This window comes from Ostrinia furnacalis, unplaced genomic scaffold (genome assembly GCF_004193835.3).
Source record: "Ostrinia furnacalis isolate ACB-3 unplaced genomic scaffold, ASM419383v2 OfSCF2596, whole genome shotgun sequence".
Classification (NCBI taxonomy): Eukaryota; Metazoa; Arthropoda; class Insecta; order Lepidoptera; family Crambidae; genus Ostrinia; species Ostrinia furnacalis.
The window spans coordinates 198334-214401 of NW_021132835.1; the positions used below are offsets into that span (position 1 = coordinate 198334).

The following is a 16068-nucleotide window of genomic DNA, read 5'->3' on the forward strand; positions in this document are numbered from 1 at the left end:
CTCGGTGCGTTTCTATGAAGATGACCTACTCATTTGTATTTACTCTGGTAATGTAGCTTAGACTAGAGAGCTAAGCATTTTGAATACATACTTTCTTACGTAATATCTGAGAAAAGTAAATGCTGTCATAAAACAAGAATCCTCAGATAGTAGGTACACGTTTTGAATTTAAAGTAACGAAATTTTGTAGGTATAAGTAATTCTTTTACCTCTGTAACAAAAAAACCATATTAAAATTTGATATTATGACAATTTTATAGTTGGAGTTTAATATTCTTCAAGGTTTTCAATTCATCTTATACGGAACCTTTCGTGTGCCAATCCTACTCGCACTTGTCCAGTTTTTAATAATTCCTTTTTATTTTTTCCAGGTAATTCCCAACATGAACAAAGGCATTCTTCAAGTTGCGCCAGTTAAGTGAGCTAGCTTAGAACTAAGGCTGAGTTGCACCACCTAACTGTAACCGTAACTATAACGATAACCGTTTTTTTATCCACAACGAGGAAGCTCTTGGCCTGTATCTCACCTGATGGACGATCAGGCCGAAGGTGGAAGCGAGCTTCACCCGGAATCCTCAACCACGGAGGAACTGGCTATCTTACCTCTAACTGCCGGAACACAACAATGCTGTTAACATTGTTGTTATGGCAACAGCCTTAGGTAAGATGGTGGTAGCTAGCCAGGCGGGCTTAGAACAAGCCCTACCACCAACCAAACCGAACATAAAAATCTGCCCCCACTGGGAATCGAACCCGGGTCCTCTGCGTCTGAAGCAGGTGGTCTTACCACTAAACCACAGAGGCGGTTAAGAGGCCGTTGCTTTTTGTATGGAGTTTGTCAGATTTTTGACGTTTGTTAAAGTTAGTGTAAGATTGTGTAACCCAGCCTAAGTCTCTAAACTACAACTTGCATCTTTTATAGCCGTAATTATAACACTTGGGATGTTTCCCGCAACTTTAATAAGTGGGTCACTGCTTAGTTATCAGTATTATACAAAGCGATTATTACTTAACTTGGTGGTTTTACTGCTCTAAAATGTATTCTTTAAGAATTATATTATTAGAAGTCTAACGCTTAACTAGAGGAAGGCGCTGGATGCAGGCCGCTACCAACCGTACGATGTGGAAGTCATTGTGGGAGGCCTACGTTCAGCAGTGGACGTCATATGGCTGAAATGATGATGATGATGATGAACGCGTAACTCAGTCAGTAGCTGAGGTATGGGAGCGCACAGGAGGGTGTTTTGTCACGTCAAACGTCAGCGAGATTTCAAATGTGAGCATACAAATCTGAACTGCACCTAGGGTTGCCAGATGGAAACTTACCAAATCCGAAACAATTCTACTAGGACAACGGTGTCGGGTCTTGGCCATAGTAAAAATGTCTTGGTTTCTATTATTTTCAAATGATTCTATTTATACCTATTTTAAAAGAAAAATAGCCATTTATTTTCAAATACCTACATACTTTTATTAAATAAGTAAGTAATGTACGTCAGTAGGACTCACAGGCAGGCCAGCCGTGTCATTTGTTATTACTTATTAGTTTATTTTGACACAAAACTAGTAGGTTTTCGGAAATCCGGGACAGTAAGGTCTAATTACTGGACACGGGACAAGACGCAAAATTTCGGGACAATCCCGGATTTCCCGGCCATCTGGCAACCCTAACTGCACCTGAAGTCTCGCTGAGGAGGTAGAAGTATAAAAAAAATTGACATTCTATTGACATTCTATTGACACCTGAGCATCGAGCATCTTAAATATGCAGGTGTGCATTTACAGAGGGTTTTGTGTATGTTTTTTAACCTATGTATGAAACATTGTTATTTGCCAGATGATTTAATGTATACGATTGTTGTACCAATAGTAAAAAATAAAACTGGTGATGTATCCGATCTGTCTAACTACAGGCCTATTTCGTTAGCTACAATTATAGCCAAGGTACTGGACAGTCTGCTTAATAAACAATTGAATCGGCACCTTGACCTACACGATGCTCAGTTTGGGTTCAGGCCACGTTTGTCAACGGAAAGCGCTATTCTTTGTCTTAAGCAGACCGTCCAGTACTATACGGACAGAAAAACACCCGTTTACGCCTGCTATTTGGACCTATCAAAGGCGTTCGACCTAGTCTCATATAACATACTATGGGAAAAGCTAAGCAACGAAACAAACATACCGCCTGAGATCGTGTCAATGTTTGGGTATTGGTACAACAATCAAAAGAACAGTGTTAAGTGGGCGGGGGCTTTCTCGGACGTGTACACGTTGGAGTGCGGGGTGAGGCAGGGGGGGTTGAGCTCGCCAAGCCTCTTCAACTTGTACATGAACCGACTGATCGAGGGGCTCAGCAGCACCAAGGTCGGGTGTCATATCGACGGCGTTTGTATTAATAATATTAGTTATACAATACAAACGCAATTGAAAGGGGAACTCAAATTTCTAGATTTTAATAGCGCACCTATAGGTTATTTACATCAAATTANTATGCATAAAAAAGAAAAATAAATAAATAGACTATTAGAGTGTTGTCTTACAGTGAATGAGATATAAATCTTGGTTACACAGGAGATGTAACTGTGAGAATGTGGGTTGGAAAATATCAAAAGGGGAATAAGAACTAAACTCACTTTTCTTCCAGCAATATCAGTCAGATACCCAGCCACCAGAGCGGACACCAAATTGAGGCCAGTCAAGATGGCAGTGCACCAGATTGGAGACAGTACATCAGCCGGTACAGCCTCGCTGAACAGCGGTATGGAATACGACTGGATTACTGACATCCCCTGGAAGATGCCAGCAGCCATCGCTGTCATGACGAGGAACAGCCCTCGTTGCGTGGATTTTGAGTTTTCTGAAAGATGACGAAACGATATTGAATGGCAATATTGGTCAGTGAACGATACATAATACAAGAGCTTCCTCGATGTAGATAAAAAAAATCCGAATTTTAACAACATTCGCTAGAATGTTTCCAGTAATCTGGCAGTGGACAGCAGTGACTTTTCTGAAGCTGGTCTCGTCTATGTATTAGTATTTCTATGTTATGATGAAGTCCTTCACTATAGTAGAGGAGGCTCATAGTCCAGCAGTGGACTGTAAAGGGCTATTGATGATGATGATTATGATGAAGATAAATTAGTATTCATTCAAAAAACTTGCTCTTATTCCATTAAGAGTACCAAGTTAAATTGAAAAAAATTTGGATAAAAAGTACTCGTAGGTACATCGGATCTTCTTTAAGCAAAACAAATGGTAAAATCTAAACTTTTCGAGTTTGACCAGTTGACTATTAGGTATAAACTTACTGAAAAACTGCCATTTGGAGAGCTTTTCTTCTGGCTTCTTTCCAAACTCGGCCGTCAACTTTTCTTCTTCAGGTATATTTTCTGCAACAATGCAATAACCAAATTGCGATAATATAAGATTTATGAAATAACTCTCAAAAAAATTCTTCTCTTTGCATTGTTTCCAATATTGTCGTTGTAACAAAAAGTATTGAATTTGGGTTATCTCTCAGACCATAATGATGTTTTGTTTTCTATAACCCTTTTTTTTTCGACGAAACATGCATTGAATTCCATACCTACCTCTCTTCTTCTTATACTGCGGGGACACGAGGTTATGTGGGGCTCACCAAGTCAGAAGGACAAGGCATATCCACTAAAAAGACCCCGGTGCTCCGTCATTCGCCTTAAGTGGGAAGGAATTGTGAGATTCCGGACAAAGCCTTCACTACCACAGTCCCCCCCGGGTCAACCCCATTTTGAAGTATTATTTAATAAGTCAATTTAGCATTAATAACTATCTTGAACAATAAAGTTAAATATCTTGAACAATAAAGTTAAAAAAATACGCAAATAAATATGTTATCTTGTTTATTTGATTCACGGTGCTACATTGGCCAAGACAAACCCATGCAGCTATGGCAGAACATCTGAAAACTTTTCAGATTTTTTTATTTTATTTACTTATTTATGAATAGAACGGTAGTACCAATTACACTACTGATTACAGGTACTGATGTAGTTGCTACCGTGATCTCATGATCATAAAAATAAATTCTAATGCATACAACTGAGCATGGTTTATCAACGTGACGTAGAGTTGCTGATAAATTGATACTGCCACGATGCAGGTCAGATTATTTAACAGCACGTGCGTGCGCCATTGATGCACGCACTGCGGCAATAATTAAAGTGGGACTGCATACATGCAATCATGACTTTAACACTGCAGTACACGCGCCCCTTTTTTTACACCAATACACGCGCGGCCTACTCTGGTAAGCCAATTTAAAATCACTGTAAATCAGTTTGTAAACAATTTATGAGTAAAATTACCATGTAAATGATAAAAGTGTTTATTATAGTTCTTTTATAATCAAAGTTTCTTTGTATAACTATTTGGGATAAAACATTATAAACAGATTAAAACGTTGTAAATTTTTTGGACCAAAATTGCACTCTGAGATCCATGCTAGCAAAAAAAAAATTACTGAAAAAATATAATTTGTTTTTTATCTGTTATAGTATTCAAGACTTTCTACTGCCTGGTACATGGGGTAAATCCATTTTTTGCAAGTCTTCCATAATTTTTTTCGTGAGTGACTTCGGGCTTTTGAGTAGACTCGCAGTTTTGACGGCCAATTTTAGAAAAGTGCGTAGACGCCTAGCGACCCAAGCTTTACTGGCTTATTGACAATTTAGTCAACGAGGCTTTCCTGGAATGCCAGCTCTCTGGCGCAAGTTCTTAAAAAGTTATAGCATAAAATGTTACCCTGGTCTACTCTAGTAGGCCACGCGTGTACTCTAGTGTTAATTATAAAAGGCAACTGCATTATCAATAGTAAGGTATATTTTTAGCTCTGTTCAGGAGGCGCCATCGTAGAGTAAGGTCTTTTTACTCGCCAGTAATTTAAAAAAAATGGCCAAGTGCGTGTCGTGTCACGCGCAGTGTAGGGTTCCGTATTTATTTTGTCCGTCGTTCATCTAAAGTCACTTTTCATATTTTCTTCTAAAGATTTTTTTATAATACGTGACTCAATTGACTATTACTCTTAAACTAAGTAATGTATCTTAACCGTTATAGTTTTTCTTGAAAGTTCATGAAAAGCAGTATTATTACGAATATTTCCATTTACAACAAAAATAAGTATTTAACCTGATGTTACTACCTGTAACATACCTACTTGTATAAGACCCATAAGACAATATTTGAACTCAGGATCATACGGTTATGGTGCGTACTTCTAAACACTAATTTACAAAGCTGTCAAAAAGTGACCTTACCTTCAATCTGAGGAGCTAACGCCTGTTTCGCTTTTTCAATTTCTTGTACAACTATCTTAGAATCTGGTTTTGAGTTTCTATAAAAAGCCATCGCTTTAGCCGCTTCCTGAAAACCATGGTTTTAATGAGAATCTTAAAGTGTTTAAAAAGCACGTCGCATCTTAAAGCTCGCAAAGCAAAAAATCTTTGAATGATAATCGACTGAGTTTGTTCCGGCGTTTCTTCTCAGCACTTGCCATATGTTTGTCTCGAAGCGCTGGTAGGGCCCAAAAGATAAGGAGACATGTAAAGTGCCCCATAAGGGCTGCCTTTACTTTTTTATTATTCACTATATTTTGACATAGATAAGTACCACTTGTGGTCTAAACTGAATAAATATTTTTGATTCTGATTTTTTTTTATCGGATTTGCGAACCGAAGCCGAGCGGATGAGGCATGTGTCGATTTCTGATTGGTGTTTTCCGCTTTGGTGGAAACCGGACCTAATGCAACAACATTACCTCTTTATAGTATTTACGAGTAAGTAACCAAAATATTTTCAAAATATTGTCGCCAAATACTACAAAAATTTCCCTCGTTTACAATGACAACGCTGCAGATGTCTAGTCTGGATGCATACCGCTACCTACCGGGTGGTAGAAATCATTGGGGGAGGTTCAGCAGTGGACGTCCTATGGCTAAAATGACGATGATGACAATAACAATGACAGTAAAAAATCATCAACTTACATCATCTAGTCCTCTCTTCAACAGCATTGTCGGCGATTCTTTCAAAACGCTCAACAACGCTACCCCTATCGTAGAAGCTGTCAGCCCAATATACGTAATTGTTTTGTAGCTCATGAACTCCGAAAGGACAATCGAAATAAGTATTCCTAATATCATGAAGATCAAAGTCCCAGAGGCTAAGGTGCCTCTGATTGAGTCTTGACTGAATTCACAGATGTATGCTGGAATAATGACGAACATGCCTCCACCCATGCCTACTATAAACGTTGATGCTAGGAGCACTTCAACTTTATTGGAGAAGACGAACAACGACCAGCTTATCTGAAAGAAATCAATCAGTGTATTAAACAAGTGGTGCATCAAACAATCAAATTATTTAAAACACGTGAATACTCTTTGGTAATTTATCAAATGAAACGTATGTAATAGAAAGACAGAAAGAAAAGAAAGAAAGATACATTTTTATTACAAAGGTCATCACATAAATACAGGCAATTACATAGACATGACAGTGGCACATAATAATGGAAGAAGAAAAAAAAATAAAAACAATAGTAAACTGAGCAGTGCCAACCATTCACCAACAAGATGCCCACTGCAACGGGACCCCACTCAGCATAATAATATGCCGTGGCCCACGGTGACGAAGGCACTGAGCTGTATATAGTTGATCTCAAAATTGGTTTTACTTTGTAAACTGTAACCACCGTTGTATAAAGTCCTTACACAGTATTTAAATCACTACGATTACGATTACTCGTGCTTAAAGTGTTGTATTTGCTATAGGACGCGAGATCATTTTTAGTCGCCTTCATTGGCCTACAATCTACATCATTTAAAGAGTGAATGTATTCGTTTAACGTTAGTATTGAACCCCATAATCAATAAATCATCAGTCTCCTTTACAATTAAAGAGGCAAGTTTAAGCAAGAAGGAGCTGGATGCAGGCCGCTACCCACCACTCAATCTGGAAATCAGTTTTTTTTATGTGACAGGAGGCAAACGAGCAGACGGATCACCTGATGGTAAGTGATTACCGTCGCCCGTAGACACCCGCAGTCCCAGGGGCGTTACAGGTGCGTTGCCGGCCTTTAAGGTGAAGATACGCTCTCTTCTTGAAAGCTTGCAGGTTGTATCCGTCCGGAAACACCGCAGACGACAGTCCATTCTACAGTTTGGTTGTACGGGGAAGGAAGTTTCTAGAGAAACGTACTGTTGTGGACTGCCAACCATCTAAGTGATGGGGATGGAAGTGCTGTCGGGTAGATCGGTGGTGAACAGTGGCGGCAGGAATAAGTCCGGACAATTCTTCGGAGCACTCCCCGTGATACATACGATAGAAGATGCACAGTGAGGATACATCAGTGGGGGTAGCCTATGTATTCTGTGGCTGAAAAATGATGATGATGATTTACAACGACTTATTATTTAAACTGTCTACTCACCAGTGGCATAAACACACAGACGATCATACTCCTCTTTCGCCCTAAATAGTCGACTAGGTACCCTGCCAGTGGCGTGCCTATTATTGCGCCAATATTTGCCAAACTTATGTACAAAGACCCTTCTGTTGACGTCATCTGCCGATCCAAGATCGTGTCTTGGGATGTGAACAACATCATTGTGAGAACTGGTATGGAATTTGCTGCACCATACACTAAGCAGTTGAAGTCCACTGAAAACAAAAATGACAATTATTTAGTTTTTTTTTCTGGCGAAGAGTTGCCTCTCGATCTAAATATTTTTAAAATAAATTGAAAAAATTAAACTGCCTAAGGTGGGAATCGAACCCACGACCTTTCGCTGGCCGGGTGACTGCTCTTCCATCTGAGCTAAGATGGAATTACACTGGATGAACCCGTCGAAATTTTCAAGTGTAATACGCTGACGGCCAGCATTTGTTTCATCAATGTTGGGTCTTAACCTTAACATCCAACAGAAATATTGTTGTGGGTTCGATTCCCATATTAGGCAGTTCGATTTTTTCAAGTAATTTTCAAAATTTTGATAATTATATAATTATGCTGCTGACCCCGTCGATTGCAGCTATGCGTAAACTGCTTAAGATATGCGAGGAGTATGCGATGGCACATGGACTCAAATATAATGTGTCGAAGAGTGAGTTCATGATCTTCAAATCGCGGACTAAAACATACTCATCAGTTCCGCACTTAACACTTTGTGGTATGCCTCTGAAACGGGTTAACTCATTTAAATACCTTGGTCACTGGGTTACAGATGACTTAAAGGATAATGTAGACATAGAAAGGGAGCGCAGGGCGCTGTCAGTGCGTTGTAATATGTTGGCACGTAGGTTTGCGCGTTGTAAGGATGAAGTAAAAATCACGCTTTTTAAAGCTTACTGCCAGTCTCTTTACACGTGCAGCCTATGGGTCAGCTTTACCCAGCGCGCTTACGGCGCACTGCGTGTGCAGTACAACAATGCGTTCAGGGTGCTACTTGGCCTGCCGCGGTTCTGCAGCGCGTCAACCATGTTTGCGGAAGCGCACACCGACGGCTTCCACGCGATAATTCGGAAGCGGAGCGCATCGCTCCTAGAGCGTCTCCGCGGCAGTACAAATGGCATCCTGAGGGCATTGGCTGACAGGTGGGACTCGCCGCTGCTGGGGCGCTGGCTTAGCTTGCACGTCTCCAGTGCTATGTAAGCGGCTTCATATTTCATTATTTGTATCTTACTAACATAGGCTAAGTGAAAATTGTTACTAACACGATTATGGACCCCGGTCTGACAATAAATTTTTTCAATTTCAATCAATAATCACTCTGTCTATTAAAAAAATCGCATCGAAATCCGTTGCGTAGTTTTATAACTATCTAAGCATACATAGAGACAGACAGACAGGGAAGCGACATTGTTTTTTAATATGTAGTAATTATACTGCTGCGATTACTGCTCATTGCTCTCGCTAGTGGGTATGGAACGCTGAGCAGTGCTCGCAGTGCTATAACGGAACATACCCTAATTTACATTGTTTGACAGCCCATTAACTTAAAACGTGGGGTATATTTAAATGCTTTTACCAATGAAGATCCTTGACCCGTATACTTGACTTATTTCCATAATAATTAGAAGTCCTTGTCGACTCGACAACTGGCTGAAAAATGCTTCGCGTACGAATTAGCGGACAGTTGAAATTATACGTTGGACTGTAATAAATATGATTTCCCCACACACTAATGACCACCTGTGAGAAACTAGATTCAATCTCACGCATATTTTATTGTCCTATGAAGTGCCTAAACATTAAAATACAATCAAAAGTCTAGCTGCTATATGCTTGAAATGTTAGTCCTATAATGCACTTAACGCCCGTATTCACAAACGACCCTTGCTTAAGTGAAGCAGCAAATCGAACGCACAGCATTGTATAGAGCTCTGTGATTGGTTCGTGTGACACCCTGTGCGTCCGCGCACACTGTGAGACCTCATAGTAATGTTTGTGAATACGGGCGTAAGTGCGGATAAGTGAGTCTGCAACACTTAAGTCGCTCAACGAGACTTGAGGCCATTAAAACAAGCAAAGATTTTATCTGTACACGCTGTCTGCGCTGACGTCTTGCGTATTCAAACTGACAAGTGCTTTCTGTCTCGCTTGCAGACATATAACAAGAGCGAGGTAGGTATGTGTTCGATGACGTTATAGGCTCTTAAAAACTTTCCGAGCCAACAATCGTCAAAAAAATTGGCGAAAATGACGTCATAGGCTCCACGCGTCATCACACCATAATCATAGTAGAATCAAACCTACAGGTATAGTCCGCGCCAATATAATATCGCAAAGTAAATAGTAAACCTTATTTTTCTGCGGTTGCCGGCTCCAATAATGCGGCAAGTCATTTAATTAATGTTAACGTAGGTATTAATTACGAGCACTCGAAGTAATGGACGTTTATGTATTATGTATGTATGTTATTCTTGTGTATCTGTTTTTTATTCGTAGTCAAAAAATAAGCTAAGCTTAGTTCGTCAAGAAATGGATGATGGACGTAACATTTTTATTGACCGTTTCGTTACATAATTTCTAGATTACATTAGCGAAGACAGTATTTAGAGAGTTAATTTAATAACTGTATGTTAAATGCATTCTAAAAATATATCACAATATATCACGAACGAATCACACCGAGCGTATTAACTAAGGTCAATAGCGTTCAAATCGCAAACGGTCACGCAATAATTACATAACAATATACACGGCAATAACATCAGGATGCGATGATGCTACAACCGTTTGCAATTTGTACAAACGTCACAACAATTAGATCTAATTAACCGATTAGATGTTAATTGCCTGCAATTTACAAAAGTAAATAACGTCCGTATTCGCTGACGATGCTTGTATAATTAATTGGAGCAGAAAATCGAACGCACAGCGTTGAATAGAGCTCTGTGATTGGTTCATGTGTGTTGTGCGTCCACGCGCACTGTGAGAACTCATAGTAATGTTTGTGAATACGGGCGACGTTAGTTACAGTTTTCCATGGCGCCCAACGAGTTAACAAATTAGGTCAATACCATTCAATACCATTGCGAAAAAAAGCTACTCGTATTTTGATAAAATATTGGAATGGGGAAGTGACAAAATAGAATTATCTTGTAAACTATGACAAGGGCGTCGTTTGTGTATAATTAGACATTGTGCGGTCGTCGGTACACCAAGCTAAACACCTGAACCGTAAATACTTGTAATAGGTGCGATTTTTAAACAAAAAAAAAATAGTTTAGTTTGCGGCTGTACAAATGAGTTCACGTAATTTCTGCGCGACTACAGAAAACATATGTTGAACAAACAATAGGTATATGTATACCACACATTTTACCAGAACATGCCAAGCCATGAAATAATTTAAATACTGTGGGTTGAAACCAACTTCATCTTCTATACTTATAATAAATCTGTAGAGAGGTCAATTCTGTACATGAAATATATTTTCAAAATAACTATCAGGCGGTGATTAGTGATCGATACTGATGCCAAAAATGCAATCAGTAAAATTTTTGTCTGTCTGTCTGTCTGTCTGTCTGTATGTTCCTTATAGAAACAAAAACTACTCGACGGATTTTAACGAAACTTGGTACAATTATTCTTCATACTCCTGGGCAGGTTATAGGATACTTAGGAATTACCACGGGAACGGGAATTAGCGGGAAAATCCTTTTGTATGAAAAATCTAAACCGCTTAAGTTAGACGCTTGAAATTTGGCATGCAGGTACCTTAGTAAACTTAAAGCTTAGTTACAACAGGATATTGCCCATTTATCGAGGAAGGCTTTCGGCTACATAACATCACCATACAGCCAATAGGGGCGGAGCAGTAAAGAAAAGTGTTGCAAAAACGAAATATATTATTCAAACTATTTTCACGCGTACGAAGTCGCGGGCACAGCTAGTAACTTATATGGACAGGGTACACCCACACAGTTGCACTTTAGCTGGACGTAAAAGATGCCTACTAAAACCACTTTAGCATAAACAAGCTAAAAATAATCCAGCAATTTGTTGAATGAATCATTGACAAACAACAACTTTTTACCAGACTACCGAAGTAGGGTTAAAGACAATTTAACAATGTGTTATGCTTGTCTCATAAATTTTGAATGAAGAAAATTACTTTTGCTAATATTATTTCTTATTCAATAGGATTGAATTTGACTTAAGATATTAAATGTCTACAATGATTAGTGGTTATGTGCTCCGATTTAATAGTGTTGTGTTCAATTAATGTTGTATTTAAAAAAAAATTCAAATCAGGTCATAGGTACGTTAACTTATGTACTGTGCAAAATCGATAATGATAAGGCGTACATATTTATTTAGTACCTACTTGAACTGTTAAACTTCTTGCTAATTGCTAATATTCTTTGAAAAAAGCTATGAAAAGTGAGAAGATCATCATCGTCAGGCAATTTAGTCCGCACGACCCTCTGATGCGCAAGCGGAGCTTACCCTTGCCCAGGTGTAAGCTCCGCTTGCGCATCNTTATCATAAATACCTTCGCGAAGTAAACCTTCTGTACGTAGTACTTATTATTATTCTGTGGTATAGCTTTCAATGATGTAGTGTGGTAAACAAAACAGGCCGATTTGTGTACCTGAAAAACCTTTGTACTTAATGAGAAAAATAAATTGGGTGTCCGTCAAAAATCTGGAAAATTGAAAGAAAAATGTAAAATAAAAGGAATGAATAAGATGAAAAGAAAAACGTACTAAAATATTCTAGAAAATTGTGAGCTTTCGCACTTACAAACAAAAACTAGTTAGATATTCGTAATCATACTTTTAATAAATATTGTGAAAAATATTATTGGCAGGTAGGTAATAGACTAGGTCACATGATAGATCTCCATTACTCCATACCTACTTAAACCCTTGTTTTGTCACTATCATTCGCCTAGCACTGGAGGGGAAGTCGAATCTTAAGTCTTAACTTCGAACTCAGTTCTTCTGCTAAATTTCCTTGCGGGTCTAATGACTGTTTAATTTTCCCTCGGGACAAACTTCACCTTCACTGGTTGGGTTTTTATTGGCGGTCAAGCTGTAGATCCTGGCCACACAGGAGTTGTAGCGGTGGGAACGAGAGGTGGGAATAGTCCCGTAATATTAATAAAGAGGTAAAGTTTTTAGGTGGCAATTTCTGGAAGTAGGTAGTTACAACAATATTCCTGAGTGTTATTAGCTAAAACAATAGTACTTAAGTACCTAATATTTTACAGTCACATACTCATTTTATATTGATTAGATGATTGAATGTATGTGAAGTTTATGAAGGGTAGCGATCAGATAAGAGAATGAGTAATAAATTTTGTAATCATATAACAAGTTTATTTTAAAATAATAAACTGAAATAACACAAGGATGTAAGTCATAATACATTTAAGAAAATTCAATGGGAAAGCCGCATCAATATCGAACCAGCCGCATGCGCTGAATTTGGTCACAGATCTGTTTTGGCGCTGGACAATCTTAAATAGATTTTTACCTGGGAAAGAAAAAATATAATATAATATAAGCCTTCCTCGATAAATGGCCTATCCAAAAAGAATTTTTCAAATCGGACCAGACCGTTAGTATAGATGTGCTCCATCAAGGTGATTAGGTTTCAACTTACTTGAACGAACATGTTTGAGCTGCCCTCATGGCACAAAATACTTGTATCTCTTCTAAAGCTATATACATTTTTTTACATTCCAGACTGAGGCCCAATAAAATGGCCATGTTTTTTATCGACCACGCGAAAGTTGTGATTTCCCCGCGGATAGCTTCATATGTGTCTTTCTGTGAAATTGAGAACATTTTTAACGAGTGAATAACAATATAATTATTTGATACAAATTCAGTGATATATTATGTATAGGAATTTTGTTTTCTTTACTTGTATTGTGTGGTGCATAATAAAGTGTTATCTATCTTTAAGTAGTTATTATTCTAGTTTGAAAATTATAAATAACTTGAAAAAAGCCATAATTATTACGTTAAACAATGTTTTTTTTTCGAAAAAAAAAAAACTACTCTTCTCACTTTTTGACTTCTCCGAGTTTCGAGTTTAAAATTTTGAAGATTTACCTAAGCATTTTAAAGTGTTGACTATTAGTCATTTTTTATAGAATTTTGTTTCGAAATATATTATTCTATAACAATTAAGTATTGTGTTTACAATGTAAAACAATTTCAAATACTTCAATCAATGTTTTTACTGAATGTAGACTCTACAACTTGAGAAAATTGTAATTGAATATAATAAAAAAATTACATATTCTTACCTCAGCCTCCAACATCAGTGTATTAGCCATTCCAATGTACAAATTCAAGTAATACAACGTATGTAAAAACGTATCCAAGATATAGATAAGTACCTACAAAAACATAGTACATTACAAAGCTAACCACTTATTAGTGGACATCGTTAGTGAAATACTAAATTTTAGACCCAAAAACGGATTTATAATTTGGGATTTTAATTAGACTGGTTTGAAACAAACAATTTTACCCCGGCTTAAACTGATAACTTCTCTTCACGACTGGTCAGTACGAAACTTTTTTTTCAACCAATATCGATTGATGCCATTAAAAGTTTCTTTCTATGGCTACATACGAGTTGAAGAGGAAGAGTAGACAAAAGCTCGAAAATAAACAATAGCTCGCGAAAGAACTGAAGAGCAAACAAATACTTGAAATAAACGAGGTTGTGGTAACATTAGCGTCTTATCTTTCCCGATAAACTCTTACATAACAATCGACAATGTTTAGGCAAGAAACCTTACATGAAAAAGTAGTATTTGCACAAAGTGTTTCGCTTGATACCGTAAAAGTGCGCTCAAGATGAAAAAGGAAAAAGATTGAACAAACATCCAAAAGGAAACCTTAAAAAAGCAGTTGCGCTGTTATTAAAGATTTTATATCAAGCTACCTTCACTTAAATAAACTCTACAAAGAGAGACTAACATATGAAAACGAATATCTTACCAGTCCTTTGAAACACTTCTTAGTCAATTCAAAAGCTATATTATTTGCAAATACATTGCTATCATATAATTACGTCGTATTTCAGATGGTCTGGATAATTTTAATTTTGAGAACCATGATTCTAAATTAATTCTTACAAACCTCATAGTAGCGTAAGCATTAATGCCGTTAATATCGTTTGATTGTTGAATGTATATAAAAAGTGTTACAGGAACACGTCTCACTATTAAAGACATACAAATCAAAACATTTGCGTGAAAAATCGTCAAGGCAAGACTGATCACCCAGTTGAATAAAGTGATGTATTGGATATCTCTACGCTTGAAATTGCTTAAAATATTTTCCAGGGTGATCATTAAATCAATATTATTAGAAGTGTCGAGCACATTCACTTTGACATTCATACAAGCTATGCTGAGGTTTAAAAGCAAGTCGCTAATGATAGTATATAGGTCACCGTAAGCAAAATTTTCGACACTAAAGAAACGCACGTAAACGTTTATTAAAGACAGTATCATAAAAAATACAGCATTGGAGCAACCGAGTATTTTGCTAGTAACACTGTTGCAAAAAATTAGATTATTTTTAATTCGAAATTTCGGGACAAGAAAAATATTTTGGAGAATATTTAGGGGTCTAAAAATAGACACTAAATCTTCGTTAATGGAATTTGATGCTAAATTATCTCCCAAAATCATTATGCTGCGTTTACTGCGGAGTTGACAAAACGTAGCTAACTACATTTGTTACTTTGTTGATTGTGATAATTTGTAATATGATTGAGTGCTGATAAAAACAAAATAGACCATAACTTGAACACTCATTTTTTGTTGCCTGCCTATGAAATTATAAAATATACAGCAGGCTCCTGAATAATGATTGCATGTATTCATTTCTTTCATTCAATTTAATAAAATATTTTATACCTACGACGTTTTGGTTACAGTAATTTAAATGTAATTTTTAGTAAGTATTGTTAGTTTTCGCGATTTTGCACGTTCAGAATTTAAGTTCGTCAAAATGTAGGTTAGATAAATTATGTATTTCCTAAAAGGTCTACAGGCTCAGTTCGTTTGTTTCAGCCAATCCACGTCCACTGCTGGACAAAGACCTCCCCCAAGAATTTCCACAAGGACCGGTCCTACGCTGCCCGCATACAAGTGCTTCCTGCGATCGTAGATGGACGGACGATCTGGTGAAAGGCTCGGTACTTAAAGCTTAAACTTTACACCAGTAATAGTGATGATGATGATAATAATGATTCCACTGATGAAAATGATGCAGATAGTCTTCCAGACATATTAATAATTATTAATAAAAAGGAACTTTCTTATTTAACCAACTTCTAACAATAACGCAAGTATTAGTCTGGCTCTTTTTAGGGTTCCGTAGTCCTGACAAGGAACCCTTATAGTTTCGTCATGTGTGTCTGTCCGTCCGAGGTTTTGCTTGGAAACTCTTGGCACTAGAGTCCCCCCCCCCCCTCTTAAAACTAAACTGTTAGCTTGAAAAATCTGAAAAAAAAACAGAATAATAGTACTTTTCATGAACTTTCCAGGA

The 16068-nt window shown here is 37.5% G+C and overlaps 1 protein-coding gene across 1 annotated transcript; it reads right to left on the reverse strand.

The window, feature by feature from the left end:
* Positions 1-205: 205 nt before the first annotated feature.
* Positions 206-8749, reverse strand: LOC114355960 (sugar transporter ERD6-like 6). The gene is made up of 7 exons (XM_028309010.1): positions 8056-8749; positions 7469-7698; positions 6024-6344; positions 5295-5400; positions 3312-3392; positions 2568-2857; positions 206-211 (listed from the first exon to the last, which is right to left on the reverse strand). The coding sequence occupies exons 1-7, from the start codon at positions 8114-8116 to the stop codon at positions 206-208; spliced, it is 1095 nt and encodes a 364-aa protein (XP_028164811.1). The 5' UTR covers positions 8117-8749.
* Positions 8750-16068: the final 7319 nt, after the last annotated feature.